Source organism: Indicator indicator, chromosome 20 (assembly GCF_027791375.1).
Source record: "Indicator indicator isolate 239-I01 chromosome 20, UM_Iind_1.1, whole genome shotgun sequence".
In the NCBI taxonomy this organism is placed as follows: Eukaryota; Metazoa; Chordata; class Aves; order Piciformes; family Indicatoridae; genus Indicator; species Indicator indicator.
In genome coordinates, this window is record NC_072029.1 from 6,063,411 (window position 1) to 6,087,489 (window position 24,079).

At 44.1% G+C, this 24,079-nt stretch overlaps 1 protein-coding gene across 1 annotated transcript in view; it reads left to right on the forward strand.

Moving 5' to 3' along the window:
* The first annotated feature begins 3,305 nt into the window (after window positions 1-3,305).
* The window catches only part of SPAG6 (sperm associated antigen 6), a 42,505-nt gene continuing 21,731 nt past the window's right edge, over window positions 3,306-24,079 (forward strand). The window contains exons 1-4 of the mRNA XM_054389962.1: window positions 3,306-3,330; window positions 3,419-3,514; window positions 14,584-14,750; window positions 18,785-18,968. Of these exons, the coding sequence (XP_054245937.1) occupies window positions 3,306-3,330; window positions 3,419-3,514; window positions 14,584-14,750; window positions 18,785-18,968 (472 nt within the window). The remainder of the gene's footprint in view (window positions 3,331-3,418; window positions 3,515-14,583; window positions 14,751-18,784; window positions 18,969-24,079) is intronic.

A 24,079-nucleotide genomic window follows, 5' to 3' on the forward strand; every position in this document is an offset into this window, starting at 1 on the left:
GGTCCCGGCTCCATCCCGTCTGTCCCGCAGCCCGGCAGGCATCCCGGGCAAGACCTCGCCTTTTCATCAGCGTCGCGCAGCTCTAAGCTGTAGAGGAACAGCCATGGTTCAGACAGTCCTGGCACCGCGGGGCAGGAACCCCGTCGAGGGGCAATGTGCCCGGCTCTGGACGCGCCACCCTGCTGCGGGTGCGATACCTGCCGAGGACACGGCCGCTGCCGTGCTGGGGCTGAGCCACCCGTTGGTTTGCCCAAGCAGGGAATGCCCGCAGGAAGCTCCTGTAGTAGCCCTCACCCTCAAAAAAAAAACCTCCAGGAGCAACCTTGCCCTTCGCCGTCTTTGGGAAAATGCTGTTTCCCCGCCTCGTCACGGGCGTATTTCCGAGTGAATCAAAGGCTGACACTAAAGAAATCTCACCAAAAAGGAAATGCACGTTATTAATTTGGGTAATTGTTACCTTTTCCCCGTGCCCCCGGTTTACTTTTTTTAAGGTGGCGCGTGCAGTAACGCAGTCGTTACTAAGAACACCCACCGAACGATACAAGTTTCCTACTAATGAGCACCCCAGCAGCAGGCAGCGAAGCCTCACAACTACGTCATTTCCATAAATGATTTTCCGTCTTCAGCTCTTTTGCGAGAGCGGTGACATTTCCGTAGACCACATTTGCATGGTGTTTATTCCTCCTCATTATTATTATTAACCGCGTGAAGAGACCCTCAGCATCAGGCAACGAAGTGTAGCAGCAAGTTTTGGAGGTGCTCAGGGTGCGTTTGGTTGTTTAGCTTATCCGCACATGAGACTTAATTAGACAGATAAATCAATTCACCTGTAACAGATACATCTGCTTTAAAAAAAAACCCGAAACTCTGGAAGTAATTAATCACCGTTTGTTTATTTATTTATTTAAAAAATTTTGTTCAACTGAAGAACAGAAATAAGTATAAAGAAATGTGTTTAACAGCTGTTGCTCTCTCAAAGTACACATGGTGATAATTTCACAAAATATATGATTTAATTTGTCTCATTTATTTGGAAAGCGCAGCACATCGTCTGTTTTGTTTATTTGCTCAAAGAGATATTTTTTTAAATTTTTTTTAGTCCCACATTAAATACTCCTGGAAACACATGGCTCGTTCTAAAAGATGATTCTGCCTGTTACCCCAACTCTTAGCTGAGCAAACCCAGAGGAAGTGACTTACTGAAAGGAGATTGTCTTCCTTACACTTATCAAACTTTTAAACGGCGTCTGAAGTAACTTCAGTCTTTCAGCTCTAAGGTAGGAGGCAAAACTTTATCCTGCCTATCAAACAAGAGAAGTTTGTCGCTCAGCTGATTAGGTACATTGAGGGCTGTGCATAACAAAATACCAGCCTCGGGAATCCGGAAGGCACTGTGCTTTAGAGTGGGGGGCATTTATTATGGAGTAGTAACTCTTCTGTTGTGGGTCACGGTTTCACTGGGAGCAGCCCGATCGATAGCAGAGCTAACCAGTAACTTCGTTCATAGACACTCCACATCTTGCGAACCCCTCTTAGAGGTTCCTGAAGGAGATATAGAGTCTATTTCTACCCGGATCCTGAGAACTCGGATTTGTTTTTGCAGCCCCACTGTTTGCATTAGTTGCTACAGACCTCCAAGGTTATGTTTACTCATAGATGCAATCGTGCCTTGGCCGGCCGGTCATGAAGAGAATTATTCGTAAAGAGCCTTCGCAAGCCGGGGGCACCAAGATGAGCACAGTGGAAGACAATATCTGGCTTATTTACCGCAGTGATACGCTGTGGGAAAAATAATTTTAAAATAGTGGTATGGTGCTCAGGAATAGCAAGTATCTGTGCTGGGCAAAGTCAGAGGGCTTCTGTCGGACCGACTCTTCCTGTGCCCCTTCCTGCGTTGCTTCTCCCTTCATGAAGTCCCTCATTCCCAGCCTCCCGCCCCTGCGCGGTGGCGCAGCCCCGACACCGCGCGGGTGGCTGCTCTCGGGCGAATCCTTGACTTTCCGCGGGTGTAGGGAGCGACCAGGGACTTCCCCCCGTCCTCCACGGTACAACGCAGCAGAGGCGATGGCTGGAGCCCCGGTACTCAGCGGTACTCCGCGGCTGTGGGCGGGCGGCGGCTTCTGGCTCTGTACGGAGCGAGTTTATTCCTCGGGCGGCGTTAGAAAAAAACCCCAGTGTGGGCCGGGGCGGGGGTTGAGGCAATAGCGGAGATCCCCGAGGAGGAATCGCAGTAGTGGCAAGAAATATATATATATAAAAAAATTAAACCAATGGACTCTCTTCCCGTGGAGCAGAGGCTCGGCAGGGTGCAGTGGGGGCAGCCAAGGGATCGGCACAGCCTGCCCTCATTCCTTAGTTTATCTTTTTCTTGCTTTTCATTTCTCCCCGATCCGAGAAGCCGGTGTGGGGAGCAAGAGCCAGGAATGGAGACCCCGGGACACAGTCGGGGCGGCGAGCCTCCCCCTCCGGGCCCGTCGGGCCCGTGGCAGGCTGCGCAGCAGTGGAGTGGGACAAGGCAGCAATTTGGGAGGTACGGGCGGATCGAGGTCCGCGGAACTCCGAGCCTCCCCCCATGCAGTGCCGAGGCCCGAGGGTTTTGGGAGGAGCTGCCCGTGTGGGGGCACCACAGGGGACACCCCGTGGATCTACTACCTACACATCCTTCCCCGCCGAGGCGCACCTGCGGAGCGGCCTCAGCATTGCTCCCAAATGTCAGAGGGGGCTGGCAGGCCTCACCCGGCCCCCGGGACCCCTCCGGCAGTACCCGCGCAGCGCGGCAGGACAGCAGCGGCTGCCCGGGCAAGTTCCGAGGCGCCGTTCTTTCCCTGTGCTCCCGTAAACAACAGCTTCCTGCGCAGGGCTGAGCGCATACAGCTGCTTTATACGTTCTGCTGTAACTTCGCGTCCATGTATACCCAGAGACGCGTCTCACTCCGCGGGGTATGTGCCGGTGGTACAGACGCGGTATAGAGGAGTGAATTCCTCTTTCCACAGACCCCCGTACGTCCCCGCGAATTCTCGTCGGTGTCTCCACCCACACCTATATATCCACACCTATACATTTAATACGCTCGTGCCATTCGCCGCCCCACGCCGCCTGGCCTCTACTCCCCGCCGGCGCTCGGCCACTGGCTGACATCCAGCGCCGGTAAGCGCGGAGCAGCGCGGGGGTCGGGCGGGCACGGTGTCGTCACGGGCGGAGTCGGCGCGGCCCCGCCTCCCGCTGCACAGCTTCCGCCTGGTTGCCAGGGCGACGGGTACACAGTGCGATCCTGCGCGGCCGCGCAGCCCGCCGCACCGCCGCCATGACCCAGAGGCAGGTCTTGCAAGGTAGGCCGTGGCTGGTACTGGTACTGGGGCTGACGCTGGCGTACTGGCGGCGCAGCCGTTAACCGCTGCCCCTTCGCTCGTCCCGCAGTGTTCGAGCAGTACCAGCGCGCCCGGACGCAGTTTGTACAGGCGGTGGCCGAGCTTGCCGACCGGCCGCAGAGTATCGAGAGCCTCCAAAACGCAGGTACGTGCCCTCCTGCCGCTCTCAGGCTACCGCACCGTCGGCAAAGACCGGGCGGTGCGCGGCCGCGGGGATTTCCGTGGCGCTTCTCCTGACACCGGCCGGCAGTTTGGGGCTATCAGAGTGCTGCCCTGATTTTTTTCTTCCTTCTTCATGCTGGCCGCTTAGTTTCTAAGGATTTTCTTTTCCTGGTGGGATTTATCCCGGTCCCCCTACCCCGCGGTTCTTCCTGAGCGGCTGGGGCGCCGTGGCGAGGGGAGGTTGATGGGCTCAGCGGTTGCTGGTCGTTTCAGCGCTTGATTCGAAGTCGGTCTCTCTGGTTGCCGACTCCTAACTACTTTTTATTTCAGGTGAAATTTCCTCTATATAACCAAATTCCTTTGCTTCCTTGTGCCTCCGGCCGAGCTCTAAGCAAAACACAGAACACGGAATTCTCCGCGCAGCCAAGGAAAGCTGCTTTCAGAAGTCGCAATTTTTATCCTAGCTTTACGAGTTGTTCCTGAATTCTTCAGTGTTTTGTTTTTTTTTTGCCGGCAGGTTTGCTCGATTTAGAAGGGCTTGGCTTGTGTTATGTCGCTGTCATGGGATGTCGTGAGCCAAAGTGAGCATTTTTAGAAAGAGGAGTTGCTGGAGCACTTCCACCAGCTGCTGTACTGCTGGCATCTGGCAGAGCCACCCAGCTTGGCCACAGCTCCTGAGCTCAAAAGAGGAAAAAGCAGCACTCAGTAACGGATTACCTGAAAGACATTTTGAACGAGAGCTATGAATTGGTAGTTGGTTTACCATATGGTATTGACAAATTGATTATGTTTGGGTTTCTCTTGATTTTGTTTTTAATACCTGTTTTCCAAATCTAGTAAAGCTGTCAGTCTTGTCTGAGAGACAGTGGGATCAAACAAACAAACAAAGCCAGCAAACGAATCATGTAAATACTTTCCACTTTATCTTCTTGTTTTTACAATTGTTTATTAAAATGATTTGATTGAAAATCTCTCACTTAAATTCTTATTAAAGAAACATTGGCTTTGATTATGGGAGTGACACGGTGACACCAGGCCTTTTGTATTACCTTCCTGTGCCTCTTGATTTATTTTATTTTCCATCTCTCAGTGAATTAGTGCCACTGCTTTAGTTGATATAAATGATCTGTTTACCAAAGGGACATCTTGACCATAGGAATAATTTATGTCTTGTTTGTAAAAAGGAGCCCCTCTGTGTTCATTTACTGATCTTAGGCATGTTTCTTACAGCTCAGTGTTTTTAGAAATGCAGAAAGTTTCTGCTTGGAGGAAACAAAACAAAATGTCAAGCTGATTTTTAGTTGCAGTCTATTTCTTCTTCAAATAATTATTTGATGTAATATGGTTGGTAGCCTTACCTCAGGACTGATCTGTTGCTTGTGGAGAAGAAGCAACCATGTCAGGGGCCAGAAACTTTCTTTTACTCACAGCTTGTGTTGGTCTGAAGGTTAGTTTTACAAGGGTCAGGCTCTGGGGTAGCAATGTGGAGATGTGCATTTTTGCCAGCTTATCATGCCCCTTGGTTCATTCTGGCACTGATCTGCTTTTCTGTAGGCTCCCATTTTTTTCAGATGCTGGGGAAAAAAGGGAAATATCTGCAAATACAGTGTTTCCTATTACAATTTGTTTGAATGGCTGAGGCCCTCAAATATTTGACTATCTTCTTCAGCCTGTGCTTTAAAACTAATTCATAGTTATAGAATTAAAATGATAGCTGCTAATTTTGACCTTTTTGGATGTGTTTTTTAAACTTCCTAAATGAAATGTGATGAAGTGCTTTTGTTTGTTTTAAAACAAACAAACACCCCCCCCCCCAAAAAAAAACCCCCAAAACCTCCGACCAAATAAAATGTGATATGGTCCTTTTTAAAAACAATTATTTTGAGACATAGCTATCTAGCAGGTAACTGGTCTTGATCTGGTGAGCTCTGGAGCAATGATTTGAGAAAGGAAAGTGTCTGTACATCTATCTCTGTACAAATCCATGCATAAAAGGGCTGGGGGCTTGTTTCTTATTCTGGTGAAGAAAATTAGCTAACCCTTAGGGAGATCACTGTTTTAAGATGTGGAAAGTCTTTGCCTGCTATATTTTCCCAGTAGCTTTAGGAGTCAGGGCACCTTGTAGCGTTCTTCTTTTGGATCTCAAAAGTTGTCAGGGTTTAGTCTTTTTCTGTCTGAAGCAGGAAGCAAGATTATTGTGGCTTGAATTTGATCAACAATGAGCCTTGAAAACGTACTTTAGTGTACTCTTGTATTATTTTCCTCTCTTTTTATAATCCTTGAAATATCCTAAAATTCAGACTGGCAGAAGTGAAAGGTCCTACTGAGCAGAAATCTCAAAAGTAGTTGTAACCAGGGAACTGGAATCTGGCCCTCGACTTTGATACACTTAAATGGCAGTAGCTCTCTCCTGGTCAGGAATGTCCTGGTGGGTTAGTGCCTGAGAGCTCAACAGCTTTCTGGTGGCAGGGAAGTGCAAGGAATTATCAGAGGAATTCCTTTGTCAGAACTCATTCCTGTTTTCCAACTCTGTGGTTAGCTTTGATAAGATTGTTCCTTATGGTTAAATACTACCATGAATAATAATTGTAGGATTTGGCGTTTGAATGTTTGATTAATGGATATTTGGAAGAAAAACCAAAACAAAACCCAACCCCTTCCTTTAAAAGTCCTATTTTTTTTTCTGACACTTGGAACGATGTCAGATTATTAATTCATCAAATCTTGTTTCTGGGCTGCTGAGTAATGGGAGAAGCTTCTTTGTTAGTGACAGTTCTTTAAAAACAAATCTATTAAGCTGGCAGCTACAGCTCCTGAAGTTTGGTACTAGAATACATTATTGAGCTCCACACCCCCTCATTCTCCCCAAATTTGAAATTCTAGAAAACAGAGCTCTCTCTCTTGCGCTGAGATTTAGGCAGCTTTCAGTCTTTTAGGAAATGTAGGAGATAATCTGAACTGATTCCAGTATGTTTCCAAGAGTGGTAGTCACTGAGTGTTTACTTCTTCCTTCATCTGCCTTGTGAAGTGCAGCTTTCTGTAAAGGAATTATCCTTTTGAAGTAGTGTTTTGTTTTGATTTTTTTTTTAGAGGTACTTATAATTCAACATTAATAAATGTATCAGAATAAGACTTGAATTACTTCTGGGTATTCATTTTTGTATTATCTGACAGTACAAATTGAACTTTTATTTGTTTACTTTGCATTAGAGCTTGTGATGATGGGATCATTGCTTTTGTTTTGTAAATTATTTAAGGATATTGAAATTAAAGAGTTTAGTAGTGCAAGCTTAGCCTTTGGCTTTAAAGACAGGACAAGATTAGGTCTTTAACCCGTTTCTTGGGGCAGATAATCTTCTGTGGAAATCTTGAGGAACATGCAAAAAGAAAATGAAAGCTGCGTGGTCTATCAGCCAATGTGTTGCCATGAGACTCTGTGAGCTGGGGTATTTTTATCATCTCAGCCAGATAACTTCAACTTCTCTTCCTCTGCCTTGCCTGTCTGCAGTGTTCCAGGAGAGTTCCATAATATCAGTGTAAAGGAAGACCCTTTCCCAGTGAATCTCTTCCAGCTGTCCTCTCACTCCATCAGCTCACAAGCCAGGTCTCCTTCCCATTCTGTCTGCTATCAAGTTGCTTCCAAGGCCTTACACTCCAACACTGCAATCTATTATATTCCAGGTCTGTGTGTTCTCCTTTTACCTCTGGGACTCTTCTATTCCTCAAATCCATGTTGGCAAGAGGCTATAGCCTGAGGGCATGGCTTCTCTGCCTCAGACTAAGGGTTCCATCACAAACCCTTGTGATGACATGGCAGATTTCCCCATTTCATGGTCTGGTTTTATGCAAGTAAAGGAGGAGATGATGTCATGAGCATGAGTTCTCTCCTAGCTCCAGGGCTACCCTACAGACAGCAGGTTTTGAAAGCTGCATTGCCAGGTCTTTGGAGTGGTTCTAGGAGTCTTTATTTTGAGAAAAGCCTGCTCGGATTTATTACCTAGATCCAATTATATTGACTATTTCTGCCCATGTTTTTCACTGTTCTCTTTCTGTATTTTAAATATACCTATTTGAAATGTGACAGTTGGACCCCTGGCCCTAGGTATGACTCTGGGAAGTGATTTCAGCATGTAGCTTCACATTTTAAATAATACTAAGGAGTGTGCTCTGATAGCACAGTGCTCTGTAGAAAGGCAGCTATGAGCACAGGGTGTGTAGAAAGGATGGTTGTTGAGTCAGCTGTGCAGAAAAAGAGCTGCTCCCCCAAAGCATCCATCCTTGTCCTCTCTGGGACTTGCAAGTGGATATGCATGGACAGAATTCAGTGCCTCCATACTACCAGTTTCAACATTTGGATTTATGTACCCTTCTTTTGTGAAGGATGCACTTATTTTTCTTTTTAAGATTATTTATTTATTTATTAAATTTGAGTTAAGACCCCTGCTGAGCTGAAGTGGGAGAGAAGTATGCAATGTGGCATGAAAGGCAAAAGCTTATCTTTGGAGTTGTAGTAGTGAGGAGAATGGCTTTCCCCAAGGAAATGATGTAGTGATATGCCTGATGAAGGGAGGAATGAGGCTGTGCATTAAGGAAAGTACCAGAGATGACCCAGAAGGAGAAAGTAAATGCAGCTGAAGCTGAAGGACTGGATTTTTCTGGAGGTCAATTAACTGAAAGTTCAATTGCTCCAGGTTTCTTCCTTTTCTCAGCCTCTTGGCCTATTAGGAGAGGATTTGCATGTAAAACTTCAGAGCCAGAATTTGTTAAGAAGTGCACTTTCCTCTTAAAAAGTGGCCTTTAAAAAAAAACAGTCCCTTGTGACCACCTTGATTTTGGTGTGTCTGTGAAGCATTGTGTGGTGGCTACTAACTAGCTCCGTGAGGGGCATTTTCAAAAACTCAGTCCTCTTGGAACAGGATTAGTTCTGCTGCATTATTGCAGAAACAGGGTCTGGGAAATGATCAGCCAGATCAGCTTTTAAAGAGGAGAAACTTACTGTTCCTCGATCCTTCTGAAAACTCCAGCCCTGCTGTCAGGCTGACTCTGCATTATGTCCCACACCATCTGGTAATTGCTGTACGAATTACTGGATTACCCAGAGTCTGTGTTACCAAACTGTATTCATGTTCTCTTTGATATTTGAAGGATTGTAGTTGTGTTGTGCATGGAATTCTCGCAGTGAGGAGCCCTTTCTTGGCATGAATCACACTTGAGGAGCCTGTACTTGAAATGTGTGTACTATGGCGTCTCTGGGAGAGGCTGTCAGGATGAGTGAGTGTGAAAGTTCTCTCACTATTCTGGGAAATTTGTTTTAAGTCTCTTACTTAAAACTTGCTGCTGGGAAAACTTGCTTCTAGGAAAGAGCAGCTGAAGATTGGGAGTTAGGGTGAGGCAGAAGTAATTTTCCATTTTATTTCCTTGTTAAGTCAGCTGAATTTGATATCAGAAGCCTAGAAAAAAGTCAAGCTGATCTGATGAATATTTGAGTGCTGATGTTAGCTCAGTGAATGAGCTCTGGCCACCTGATCTTGTTGAGGATCCCCCTGCCTGCTGCAGAGGGGGTTGGACTAGATAACTTTTGGAGTCCTCTATGATTCTAAAGTCCTTAGTGCAACAGGCAGCACCCAAAAATCGGAAGACAACAATTTGATCTGAAGCATAAGTTACAAAGACAGCATCTTCAGGATAAGAGTGTGTCCAGAGACAATAGTAGCATTGAATGATGTTTTTTTTTTCCCACTTATATTTTAAAATGCAAATAAGTCTTGTTTTTAAAGAAGGAGAACAGGGTAGGAGTGGGCAGCTTCAGGCGAAGTAATGGATTTCAACTGCAGAATGGTATTTCTCTGACTTGTGACTATTCAGCAAGGGTTTGGTGGAAGTGGGAGGAGAGTAGATGGCTTCTGTATGAATTCCAGGTGGTTTTCCCCAGGAAATCAAAATGACCATTGTTATTTCCAGAATAGTGACCGTCTGGCCACAGAAACTTGGGATGAAAAAAATCTTGGAAGCTGCTGCAGCCCTGAGTATTTTTTTTTTCTGGACAGGCAGCAGCCAACATTTGCTCACTAAAAGAAAGTGTCAGGCCTCTGTGCAACAGCTCCACTTGGAAAGTGTGTGTTAAGGGTGATTCAGCTTCTAAAGTGTGTCTTTCTTTGAAACAAATCTGAGTGGGAAACTGAGGACAGAAAGAGAGGGATCATTCCTTGCCCAGTGTCAGTCAAGGCTCTGTGATGCAAGAGAGAATATTTGGCAGTAGTTCTCTGTTACCCAGTTTCTGAGTTGCTAGTGGGAACTCTTCCAAAACAAATCTAGTCCAATGGTTTAAATGCCTTATTTTGTAAGTTTGTTTTCTGTATTGCTGCCTTTGAGTGAGAGTTAATGAATTTCCTACTTCTGTCACAACAGACTTATTTAGAAGAAGACCAAAGGGCTTGCCTAAAGTATTGGGCAGCAAGAAGCTGCTTCTCCCTGCTGTGTATGGCCCTGTTCACTTGAGTGAATGGCGAAGGTAAAAGGAAGTGGTTGGAAGGTTCTTGCCTGTTTCCCTGCTCTAAGATAATGTTAAATAAATTTCAGTTTAATTAAAAATGCTCTCAGGAATCCTGGCTCAGACTTCTTTGGAGGAGAGGCTGTAGACAGGATGGTCAAAAGAAGCAAGAGATTAAATAGAGGAGCTCATCAAATACAGCAGTCTTTGGGAGGAGGAGCTGGGTTGGGCCCTGGACATGAAAGTCTTCTCCTGTGTCAGGCACATCTCTCCTTTACAGTACTATCTTCAAAAGTCAGAGAAGGAAAGGTCTTGGTTTTCTTATGGAGCTCTTTTCATACTCTCAGAATTATAGAATCATAGAATCATTAAGGTTGGAAAAGAACTCTAAGGTCATTGAGTCCAACCATCAACCCGACACCACCATGCCCACTAAACTATGTCCCAAAGCACCATGTTTTGTGAACACATCCAGGGATGGTGACTACCTGGGCAGCCTGTTCTGATCCCTGACCACTCCTTCAGTAAAGAATGTTGTCCTAACATCCAGTCCAAAGTTTCCCTGGTGTAACTTGAGGCTATTTCCTCTTATTCTGTCACCTGATAATAGGGAGAAGAGCCTGAGCCCCAGCTCTTTCCAACCTCCTTTCAGAGGTCTGTAGAGAGCATTAATTAATTGTTTATTTTTTTCTAAGTGCTATAGAGAAAGAAATAGTTGTTTTGCTGAAGATGTAAAAATCATGACAATGGTTAAAGCTTCTCAAGAAGGTAGTCCTGCAGCGTGGTCAGAGATGATGAATAACATAGAAGGTGGTTTTAAGGAAAGTGAGAAGAAGAGGTAGAAGCTTTCATGTTCAATGCACAGGCATTATCTAGGCGTATGCACCTCTCTCAATCCTCAATTATTTGATGTCAATAGAAGGTTTGTACAGCACCAGGAATTGATTTCTCTTTTTATTTTTCCTCAGAAGTTCTTATCATGGTAATTATTTGTTCACTGTCTTTTCTCACACTCAGATATCACATTGGGAAATTACAGTTTCCCCAAGAATCAGCAGTGTTTTTTATTAAACCTTTTCCATCCATTCACTTTCCTCCCCCCGCCCCCACTCTGTTTTAGCATCTTGTCTCCTCTCTTCAAACAGTAACTCCCATCTCACTTTTCATCTCTTTCCTCACCTTTGGCTTCATCAGCTTAAAATAATTTGCAAGTAGGTTTTGTGCTGACACTTAAATGTCATCACCAAGCTTTTACATGGTTTGTACTACCATGAAATGAATGGCCATGGGGTATAGGCATGCTGCTTGGAAGCATTTTCAGGCTGAAGGCTTTCCATCAGTTCATCTTGAAAATACAAATTATGTGAATCTCCTCTTTGGGACAACTCAAAGTGTATGAATATGTAAACTTTCTTAAACGTGGTTTTGTGTTTTGTGGTGTCCAGATAAGTCATGCAGGCCAGAAATACATCATGTGGTCTGGATCTAGCTTGTGGGTTCCTCCTGTGGAAAATGATTTAAGTCTGTGTAAATTTCACAAAATTTTGAGACTGAACTGTCTGCCCCATCCTGGTTGAATATCCCACCCACCAAGCTCTTGACTTTTCTAAGGCCAGGATACTCTACACTGAAGTGTTCCTTGCCCTCTCCCATGACCACGCCTATCAGTGTCTATTGTACCAGCAAAACTAATTTTTTGGGTCCATTTCCTCCCCTTTAAAATTTTTTTAAAAATGATTGGTTAAATAATCTTGGGTTTGTATTAGCTCAAGTTAAGGGCTCAAATGTGATATCTGTACACCAAATACAAATGCACCACGATCTTAAAGATCTTTTCCACCCAAAATGGTTCCATGATTCTATGATTCTTCCCAGCTGTTCCTGCTTTACACAGTCAGTGTAAATGGAGTTGGTATAACATGATGTCCCCTTACCAGTTTCTGCAGCTGTTTGGCCATTCAACTGGTGGTCAAATTGGCAAGGACAAGAAAATGCCCTTCCTTAGAGGATGCAGGTGACTTGTTAGAGATAGCTCCCTATAGATGATATATGGGGTCGGCCCCAACTTACATATTTATTTGTTTTCACTTTTAATTTGTAGTGTAAAATACTTAGTGCATTTTGATAGGAAGCATAAGTTGCTTAAGAGATTTTTACCTGCTGCTTGGGAGAATCTGTGTGAAGGTGTCAGGGTGGTGACCACGTTCTGAAGTAGTGATTTCTGCAAAGTGCTGAATGAATTCGCATTGATCTTGCAGTTCTGGATGATCTGTTGGCACACAGGAGGCCTCTTACATCTCCCAGTGGCTTTAACAGAAGTGAGAGTGGGCTCCAGTTATACTTCATCCCTATTTCCATGGGTTCTACATGTGCATGGTCAATTAGTGTATGTGACAGAGCCATTTTTTTGTGCTCTTAGACATTGCAATTTCATTTCCCTGTTCTCCTGTATGCCCCCTTGAGATCTGTGCTATTTTGACTTGTGAACATCCTGGGAGGCCATACTACAGCAGTGCAGCTCCTGTCTGGAGCACTAACCTTCCCAGAACAAATTCATTAGTGGTCAGCGTGGCCTCCATGGTTAGTTTTACCACCCCCACCCCCTCCACTCTTTCAGAGCTGTGTATAGATTATTAGGTTATTTTCTTCTTGCTGGGAGCAGTTTGGTTTTAATTTAAAATAAAAGATCTCTGTGGAAATTACACTGCTGCTCAACTTCCTTTTTTTTTTTTTTTTTTTCTTTCCTCTCTTCAGAGTGCCCTTCTATAAAGAAGTATGCTAGAAGTGTTACTTGCTCTAGCCTCCATGCCTTTGCTGCTCTAGGCCCCCAGCTTTTCCTTGTCATGGTGTGCCTGTCCCACACTTGGGAGTCATCTGCCATCAGGCAGTGGTCTGACTGTTGCACCCGAAGACCTTTGTCCAGTGCTTATAATCACATGAGCCCCTGAGAAGGGAAGTCTTGCTGTCTCCCACAGTCACCCAGCTAAATCTTTGTCAGGAAAAAAAATAGTGGAAAGCTGTGAAACAGCTGATGTGGAAATTTCTCACTGTAGCTCTGAGTGTTTGGTGTTTGGTTGCAGCACTTCTGCATCTTGAGGAAGCAAGGACGCATTGGTATAAAGCTCAGAAGAATTAATTCATGAACCTGGCTGGTGCAAAGAATAACAGTACAAATAATTTTCCCTTCCTGGATCTTAAAAATGTTTATTTATTTATTCATTTAAAACATAACTATGTGGATCTCATTTATATCCCTATTGAAGAGTCTTAGTTTAACTGCAGGAAGAGCTTCCATGTACAGCGTGGTCATCTTTGGTCATCCTTGCTTCCCTTCACTGAACCTTTTTCAGTTCTGCTCTAGGGAAGGGTGTTAAATGTTGATTAGATTGATACAACAGCATTGTGATGCTTTCTCTTTTCCAAGTAATCTTGCGTGCTCTGGATACTTCTGGAGGTAAAGTTTCTTCTCCACTACTGAGCAATGAGCTGGAATCTCCATGGAACTAACAGTCTAACTGTTCTGACACAGAGATGTTTCTCCTGGCTGGTTGTGATCTTTTGGGGATCCATCACTGCATATATAAGATTGGGATTGACTTCCCCACATGTGCATCACTTTGCTTGCTATTTTTAAAATTAATTTCCTAGTTGCTTAGAATTTCCCTTGCTGGTGCTACCTTGAATAACTCTGAGTCATTTGCAAGGTCTCACCTCACTGTGCTGTTCCAGATCATAGAGGAATACAAAATGGCACATGTCCCAGCACAAAAGCCTGCAGAACTGCACTGTGACCTCTTCCCTCCTGTGGCAAGAATGGAAAGTTTACTCCTCCCACTTCCTATTTTTAACCAGATGTTTATCCATCTAAGGACTTTCTTAGGCCACGGCTGCCAATGGTTCATGTCACAGCTGCTTACTTCTCCTGTAATTTTAAGTATATATTTTAAGACCACCTTAGAGAGCAGACTTTCCTGTTCTTTCACATTTAACTGATATGCTGTGGAATCCTCAGTGAAAACACATCATAAATGACAACATGACAAGAAAACCTTCAACTCTTCTATCTGGAGTGTAATATATTGTTTATATTGGTCCCATTGATAATGACAGATGAAATGTAATGTGGTGTAACTCAACACAGAGGTTCTGCTGGCATGCTGGATGAAGGGCATACCAATGTCAACTCACCAGGATCTCCAGATGGGGTTTCCTGTGCATTTAACATGTGCATTTTATGTATGTTTGAGCATACTTTGTTTTCTTGTGTATACTTTAAGACCTATATTTTATAGCTGTTTGAATACAGCTAATTTCTACACATGACTTTTTTTTTTAATGTTTCAGAAGTGGTTTGTACCTATGCAAAAAGGGCAGAAACAGTGCCATGCACAAGCAGTGCTACCCAACTCCTGACTTCGTTTCAGTGGAGCACCTGGATTTCCTACAAATTCTTCTTTTCCTGCATGAGTAATTTAATAGGTTTCTATGAAAAAAAAAAAAGGCAAACTTTTAGAGAAAATTATGCTTACCAAATGGGCTTTTCTCTTCCTGGTGTGACTCAGGTGTGATGTCTTTGCTGAGACCTCTTTTGGTGGATGTCGTACCAACCATTCAACAGACCGCTGCTTTGGCTCTTGGGAGGCTTGCCAATTACAGCAATGACCTGGCAGAGGCAGTCGTGAAGGGAAACATTCTTCCACAGCTCCTGTGTTCATTGTCTGAACAGAATGTAAGGCATCATTGTTTTCTTAAGGAATCATTTGTTGTTAACTGTTGCCCAGGCTTTCTCTATCAACCGCCTCCTGTTAGTCTAATACAGCAATAAAGGTACTGCAGTCAGACAGCATTTCTGTTTGAGCTCCTGAGAGAGCATTGTGTGCTCTGTGCCTAACTCTGACTTCAGGCAAGCTTGGCTTTAAAATATTGTCTTACCTGTTAGCACACTGTAGGAAGGGTAGTCATGGCACGTTTCTGGTTTTTGAAATGTTCAATGATGTTTTATCAAAGGACCCTCTTGAAAAATGAGACAATTTGAGAGCTGTAGTGATAATTGACTAGGATTTATTTATAATACCAAATGCTTGTAAAATGCATATAAAAACCTGAACTTTGGTAATGCAATATTTAATATTTCCAAACACAGCCAAAACCTAAACTTTGGTAATGCAATATTTAATATTTCCAAGCACAGCCAAACCCTGAACTTTGGTAATGCAATATTTAATATTTCCAAACACAGCCAAACCCTGAACTTTAGTAGTGCACTGTTTAATATTTCCAAACACAGCCAAACCCTGAACTTTGGTAATGCAATATTTAATATTTCCAAACACAGCCAAACCCTGAACTTTAGTAGTGCACTGTTTAATATTTCCAAACACAGCCTGTTGGAAACCTGTAGCATGAAAAATATCAAACCACTGACACAGGAAAATACACTGAAAGGTTTTAATATTCTAATTTGTTGGAAAGAAACAAACAGAAAAAAGTGTAGTGACAATTGCAGTGCAAATAAATCTGGTCGCCTCTTCTTCACCTCTTCTTGCTGTTTTTCTTCAGGTTGTGTACATATTTCAGCTTTCATGTTTTAGTGATCTTAATCTTCTTTAACTTTCAAATAAGGTTCCTAAAACTGGAAGGAAAAAAAAAAAGAAAAAAAAGATGCAGCTGAGAGTTAAGTTTATTAATAGCACAGCCGTACTTGGATTGTGGTTTTGATTTATTAAATTTAGGAGAAGGATTTAAATGGAAGTAGAATTTGGAAAAACCATAGATTTTTGTTTTACATCCATAATTGTAAGCTTTTTTTGCCCTTTTTTTTTTTTTTTTTTTTTTTACATCTGGTCTTTGCTTATACAATTAATCTTCAATTAAAAAAAAGGCTAAAGAAAAACCTTGATGTCAAGGTACTGGTATGGTACGGAAAGGAAGTTAAGGTTTTAGTTAGACAAGTTTATAATTATGGACATTTTATTTCTGTCTTTAGGGGGAGAATGGGAACAAAACTCTTTATCCTCTGTTTTGGTTTGAAAACTGCCCCCTCTGCTACAACTCAAAGCTCTCACTAAATTAGCCTGAGTACCCTGATTTATCTCTTCCATGCTAAGGCAGCGCTGTCGGTACATGGAGATGGCTGTAATTCAGAATCACTTGGGGCAGCAGCAAGATTAGTGTGAGGTCAGGGAAAGCCTACTCTGCCTTGGTGACTGAGGGCAAGTGAAGGAAACTCATTATCCAGTTCATGCAGAGTTTAGCAATGCACAGAGTTTACTTCCCATAGGCAAAAAAACCCCAAACCCGGATACGTTTCCATTCCTCTCAGTCTTTGTGTAGCAGCATCTATATTTAAGGAGCAGATTCTTTGAACTCACAGTAAGTCCTGATTCTAATGATTTATGGAGAACAACTACAGGGTCACATTCCAGATTAATGTTTTGTCAATTAAAGTGAGCAAAGTACAATTTTATATTGCTTTCTGATTGTGCCTGGGAGTACAGTTTATTTGTAAATAAATGTGTTTTGAATAGTAAACCCAAAGAAGTGTTTTCTCTGCCAGGACCATAATAGCTTAACAGGAATTACATAAAGTAATGTATTTGCAGAGGCATAGATTGGTGTAAACAACTATAGCTCAACTGAGCTCAGCAGAACATGTAATAATTTACATTAGCTGGGGCCCTGGCCATTTGTCTGCACTGTTGCCCTTAGCTTCTGCCTCCCCTAAATGATCTGCAGTGCTTTGCTTGTAAATTATGGAATCATGGAATTGTTTTGGTTGGAAAAGCCCTTTAAGATCATCGAGCCCAACCATTCTTTAACTCTACCAAGGCTGGGGCCATTTCCCTCAGCACCACATCTCTGTCTCTTTGAAACACCTCCAGGGATGGGGATTCAATCATTTCCCCGGGCAGCCTGTGCCAGTGGCTGAGAACCCTTTCAGGGAAGAAGTTTCTTTGACTATCCAAACTAAACCTCCCCCGGTGCAACTTGAGCCATTTCCTCTCATTGTGAATTATGTTTAAGGTACTTGCTTGTAGCCCTTAACCTAGGAAGACAGGATTTTTGGCATGAGGGACTCATACCAGTGGTGATTAAACTAAGGAGGGTCAGGGCATGCCTTTGAGCACTGGAAGATAACTGCTCTTCAATCACTACTGTGCCAGTGCCAAACATTGGACTACTTGGCAATACCTGCATGTGGTTGAGTGGGTAGCACAAAACAAGGATGGTTTCCAGCAGTATAGATGAGACCATTCTGCTTTGAGGGAAGAGGAGTTTAGGTGGATGGATGTGGTATGCTGTCTCACTTTCTCTCAGAGCCAGGGAATGGGCATGAGAGACATTGCAGATACTCCTCTGTTGCCTTAGTGCTTCAGATCAGACTTTTGAAGGTGTTTGGCACCTTGCAGGGTGCACAAAAGCACTCGCATGGTTCTTTGTTTCTCTGGACTCAGTCTAGAAGGGATTTAGGCTTTGTTTTGTGTACCTTCAGAGTAGGACTGTAGCGCTGTAAGGTGCCCAGGCTCCCTGTGCAGAGGAGGGGAACATCAGGCATCTTGGAATGAGATTAAAGCATCTGGCACAGAGAGATAGTGCCCTCAAGATTGTCCAGAGGGATGATCTGTCAGCTGCCAGGCTGCAGAGCATGCTCCAGGCCCAGGGATCTAGCAGTAGATCACTTGTGTCCCATTCCATCTTGAATTCATTGCTGCAGAGTGGCTTCATGAGGAAGGGGAGCTGGCTTTCTCACAACACAGTTATTTCTGGCCAGAGGACTTTAACTGGCTCTGGATATTGGAAAGCAGGAGAAGAAATTTAATCTTCAGCTGCCACGTTCCAGGGATAGGAAACTGCAGGAGAAGATTGAAATGTGACTTTTTGGGGGAAGCCTTTAACTGTGCTTTTAGAAGAAACTACCACCCCTGCTGCAGTTTATGTGGATCACCATGACCTGTGCAGCATCATACGTTCAAAATGGGTTTGGTCCAGCACTGAGGGAGATGAGTAGGACCAAGACAAGTGCTTGGATTTACTTATGAGAAAGGTGCCAGGGTGCTTAGTCCTGTCAAAAGTGAGCTGGTTCTGGACACCTGCAGGAGTAAAATTGCAGGCTGCCTGGTCAAAACCAAGAGTCATCCGGTGCTGGCTGTTTGGTGGGATGGGTTTTCAGGATCTTAGATGTGGTCTTAGGAGATATTTAGGCATTTCAGGATCCAGATCTTACACCCTTTTGTTGGATCTTACTCTCTGTGTCTCAGTCTCCAGTTTGGAAATGTCAACAATGTCTTCTCATAGAGATGTTTGGAAGGTATAACATTAGAAATTGGGAAGTCTTGCAAATGTCACGGATGGGTAGAATTATTTTAGGAGCTTGCCCTGCATAACCTGTGTAATCTGGTTAAATATAGTAAGAGCTATTGTTTTTGCAGCTCTTGCCATTCACTACTCACTTAAACAAACAGGCTTATCTAGACTATTATCTTTCCCCCACATCCTCTTAGCCCTCTCATTTTTGCTATTTGTTTGTGCACTTACTGTAAATTTCAGATCATGAGCTGTCTCAAAGAAGGACTGTAGGTTCATTGTTTGTGTGATGTCTGATGGTCCTGATTTGAATCTGTATGAGATATTGCTGCTACTAAAAAAAAAAAAAAGAAAAAAGTCTAATTTATGCAAGTCTGTGCTGTGTTCTGCTTTGAGCTACTTGATGTTAGTAAAAGCTTTTTCTTTTTCTTTTCTTTTTTTCCCTCCTGCTTTGTACAGCGTTTCTACAAGAAAGCAGCTGCGTTTGTGCTAAGAGCAGTTGGTAAACATTCTCCACAGCTAGCTCAGGAAGTAGTTCACTGTGGAGCACTGGAAATGCTTGTGATTTGCTTAGAAGATTTTGACCCCGGAGTCAAAGAAGCTGCATGTTGGGCACTTGGGTGTATTGCCCGGCACAATTCAGGTAACAGGTTTCACATGTGTTATCTGGCACTGAATCACAGAATTGTCAGGGTTGGAAGGGACCTCAAGGATCATCCAGTTCCAACCCCTGTGCCACGGGCAGAGACACCTCAACCTACATCAGGTTGCTCACAGCCACATCCAGCCTGGCCTTAAAAACTACCAGGGAGGAGGCTTCCACCATCTCCCTGGGCAACCTGTTCCAGTGTCTCCCCACCCTTATGGGGAAGAACTTCTTCCTAACATCCAATCTGAATCTACCCATTTCTACTTTTGCTCCATTCCCCCTAGTCCTATCAATACCCTAAAAAGTCCCTCCCCAGCTTTCTTGTAGCCCCCTTAAGATACTGGAAGGCCACAAGAAGGTCTCCTCGGAGCCTTCTCCTCTCCAGATTAAACTGGATTAAACTCCAGATTAAACTCTCAGTCTGTCCTCATAGCAGAGCAGCTCCAGCCCTCTGATCATCCTCGTGGCCCTTCTCTGGACACATTCCACCACCTCCAGATCTTTCCTGTAATAGTGGCTCCAGAACTGGATACAGTGCTCCAGATGGGGTCATACCAGAGTGGAGCAGAGGGGGAGAATCCCCTCCCTGGCCCTGCTGGCCACACTTCTCTTGCTGCAGACCAAGCTCTGCTTGGCTCTCTGGGCTGCAAGTGCTCACTGCTGGCTCCTGTTGAGCTTCCCATCTGCCAACACCCCGAAGTCTTTTTCTTCTGGGCTGCTCTCAAGCCAGTCCCTGTCCAGCCTGTATCAGTGCTTGGGATTGCCCTGACCCAGATGCAAGACCTTGTACTTGGTCTTGTTGAACTTCATGAGGTTGTCTTGTGCCCATCTCTCCAGCCTGTCCAGGTCCCTCTGGATGGATCCCTTCCCTCCAGCCTGTCTGCTGCACCACTCAGCTTGGTGTCATTGGCAAACTTGCTGAGGGTACACTCAGTGCCACTGTCCATGGCAGCTTAATGCCACGTGGGAGTTAAAATACATGATTAGAATCATGGAATCATTTAGGTTGGAAAAAAACTTTAAGATCATTGAGTTCAGCTGTTAACACTGCCAAGTGTTCATAAATAGAGTAAGAGACTTCTTCTTTACTGTTATAATGTTTTAGATTTGGAATAAACCTCTACTGCAAGTACCTTTTGTGAGAAAGTGGTGTACCTGACACCAGCAATGTTATGAGAGGTGCTCTCTGGTCATGAGATGTGCTCTAAGAGGAGCTGCATTGGGTGTGTGGCCATGAAACAGCACTCCACTTTTTTTTCCTCCCTGAATAAATTTCACAATCTTTATATATTGTGTAAATGTTAGTGGGGAGCAAAGTTTCTTTTCCTCAGCATTAGTTCTTATTTAACGTACACAGTAAAATGGAGGAGATTAGGTAGTACCAAGTTTCATTCAGTTTACAACACTGCATGCAGGGTAAATGTTCCAAAGCCTTTGCTCTGACTTTATTCTCATTAGCTAGCAGACCACAGTCTTCTCTGAGAGTCAGGAATAGATCCTAGGAATCCGATATTGAGCAGTTCATAGCTGTCCCAAGCAGTTGTATAACTCACTGGCACTGTCATGTTCCTATTTAAAAGCTGATCCATGTGGTTGATAATTCTTTTACCAGCTATTTATACAGTTCCAGTAGAAGTTTAGAGCTGTGAATCAAAGGACTGAGGGAAGAAAGTGCTGGCTGGAAAGGATGGGAGAAATGGCTTGGGTTCTTATTGTTTAAAGTCAAATTTATTCTAGGATCATAATATTAACTCATGCATTTATGTTTGGGTTTGGCTCTAAAATGTACATAGACTGAATTTGGAAGTGATTTTTTGCAATTTTTTAATCAGTATGGAGTGTTGGGCTTTGGAAAGCATGTGGGATTTTCTTTCCCACTTAGAGACTTAATTTACTGGGACAGACTCCAGCATTCTCAGCACCTTTCTTGGACAAGAAAGCCAAAGGCATCCTAGCTTGGATCAGCAATGCTGTGTCCAGCAGGAGCAGGGAGGGGATTGTCCCCTGGGACTCAGCTCTGGGGAGGCCACACCTGGAGTGTTGTGCTCAGTTTTGGGCACCGCAATCCAAGAGAGATGTGGAGGTGCTGGAGCCAGGGCAGAGGAGGGCAAGGAAGCTGGGAAGGGTCTGGAGAATAAATCAGATGAAGAGAGACTGAAGGAGCTGGGGATGGTTAGTGTGAAAGAGAGGAGGCTGAGGGGAGACCTCCTGGCTGTCTACAACTATCTGAAAGGAGGTTGTGGAGAAGTTGGTGCTGGTCTCTTCTCACAGGTAATTAGTGACAGAACAAGAGGGAATGACCTCAAACCACAACTGGGTAGGTTTAGACTGGACAGTAGGAAGTTTTTCCCAGCAAGAGTGGTCAGGCATTGGAATGTGCTGCCTAGGGAGGTGGTGGAGTCACCAACCCTGGATGTGTTTAAAGGTGGTTTGGGTGTGGTGCTTAGGGATATGGTTTAGGGGTGAACCTTGCAGAGTAGGGTTCTGGGTTGGATTTGGTGATCCTGAGGGTCTTTTCCAACCTGAATATTTCTGTGATTCTTAACAGGCTGTTTTTTTTCTGAGGAACAAATTCATTCTTGGGGCACCTCTGTGGTAAACATATTTTGCTCATTAGTGTGAATCCCACCCTTGGTGGAAAATAATTGTTGCTTCTGTCTGAAAGATGTTTGTGTAAGTATCAGTGGAAAATGTTCATGTGTATCAATGTGTGTAGTGTAAGGAAGTGTGTGCCTCTGTTACTCTCAACATAAACATTTCTGTAGTTTGGTTCTGTCAGTAAATCAATATTGCCTCACTTCCATTGCCCTTCATGATATTCACTGCATGAATGCTGGAGGATCTTTCATAGAATCATAGAATCAGTCAGGGTTGGAAGGGACCACAAGGATCATCCAGTTCCAACCCCCCTGCCATGGGCAGGGACACCTCACACTACATCAGGCTGGCCAGAGCCTCATCCAGCCTGGCTGCAAACACCTCCAGGGATGGGGCCTCAACCACCTCCTTGGGCAACCCATTCCAGGCTCTCACCACTCTCATGGGGAAGAACTTCTTCCTTACGTCCAGCCTGAATCTCCCCACTTCAGCTTTATTCCATTCCCCCCAGTCCTGTCACTACCTGATATCCTAAAAAGTCCCTCCCCAGCTTTCTTGTAGCCCCCTTCAGATACTGGAAGGCCACAAGAAGGTCTCCTTGGAGCCTTCTCCTCTCCAGACTGAACAGCCCCAACTCTTTAGGTTGATCCAGTTCATCCTGTGATGAGATGGAGGTGATGTTGGAGGTATTGAAGACAACAAGCTCCTCATACAAATTTTGGTTCTATGGTTGTGAAGTATTTATTTACTGAGAGGGAAGGGGTGTGTGTCTCACGTCAGTTTATGCCAGCAATAAGAAAAGCATTTTCACATATTAGGTTGCAATTGCCAGTGTTGCTGAGCTGCAAGCACCAGGACAGAGACAAATCACTAGATGTAATCAGTTAAAAACTCTCCCAACAACAAAACAACCCTCTTAAAAAACATATGAAAAAAATTGTTCTTCCTCTGCCCAGCTAGGACCAGTTTGGGGGATTTACCTTCCTCTGCAACAGAGTAACAGGAAGTTTCTAAAATGCTTACTGAAAGTAGAGGAGTTAAGCTGAAGAAAGACCACTCTGTGTATGGTATGTTTCTTACACTCCTACAAGCATGCCTTTGCTGCAGGATATTGTTGGAGATGGGATACAAAGATATATGGACCTGTTCACATCAACATCTGGTGGTTACCACTGGAGAAACCCTGGATCAGAGTCACATGCTTGTGTTGACAAAATTTGGCAGTTCTGATTTTCTGCCATTAACTCTCTGTGGACACATACTGCAGCTTAGACTAAAAATAGAGTGGAGTGTGAAATAGTTTTCCCCACCCACAAAAGGTTTTGCTCAGTTTCAAGAATAATTTCAGTTCCAAATTGGGACAATATTAAGAATTAATTCTTTTTTTAATCTTCTGAAAAAAACAAAAACAAAAAAAAAAAAAAACCAAACCAAGTAGGGAGTAGGGAGGGTTATTTGCCCTAGCAAAAAAAAAAAAAAAAGTTCCATAATTAGGGCATATGTCTGTGATGTATGTGGGAGATAGATTAAAGCCCTGATCTGTCTTAGGCAGGATATGAACCTCTGTCTCCCTGAATTGCAAGCAAAGGTTCTCAGCATTTTGGTGGTAACTGTTTGCAATGGGAGGGTCTCTCTGCTTTTAATCAGAAATTCCATCCATGACCTGGCAAAGCTGCTCTCTAGGAACTGCAGTGTGTGTTCTCATGAGAAGACTTCCCTCTTTTTTTCCTGATGAAAACATTCTCTGGTTAGCATTGAATCACAGATCAGCCTAGGTTGGAATAAACCTTGGAGATCATCTGCTCCAACCTCCCTGCCATGGGCAGGGATGCCTCTCAACTAACTTGGTTGCCGAAGGCCTCAGCAAATCTGGCCTTAAACACTTCCAGGGCAACCTGTTTCGGTGTCTCACCACCCTTTCACTGAAGAACTTCTTCCTAAGATCCAGTCTAACCCTACTCTCTCTCAGCTTCAAACCATTCCCTCTTGTCCTGTCTCTAGGCACCCTCATGAAAAGTCCCTCTGCAGCCTTCCTGTAGGATCCCTTCAAGTATTGGAAGGCAGCTCTAAGGTCCCCCTGGAGTCTTCTCCAGGCTGAACACCCCCAGCTCCCTCAGCCTGTCCTCACAGCAGAGATGCTCCAGCCCTTGGATCATCTTAGTGGTCCTCCTGAGGACTCACTCTAACAGCTCTGTGTCCTTCTTATGCTGGGACGCCAGAACTGGAGGCAGGATTGGAGGAACGATGACATTTTACATTTTGTACACAGAATGTTCCCTACTGTCTCCATAAAATATCTTAAAATGTAGGTCATCTGTGGGCAGATGTCTCCAGAAGGCCTGTGATATTTTAGGTCAATAGACATCTCAGGAGATTTCAAAACACTAGAAATCTTGGCAGGTCATATTCCAAAATCCAGGAACAGTTCTTGCAGTGCTTCTCTGACTTTAAGATCCATTTGAGGTGAATTTCAGATGCTGATCTTACTCCAAAGGATCCAGGTCAGT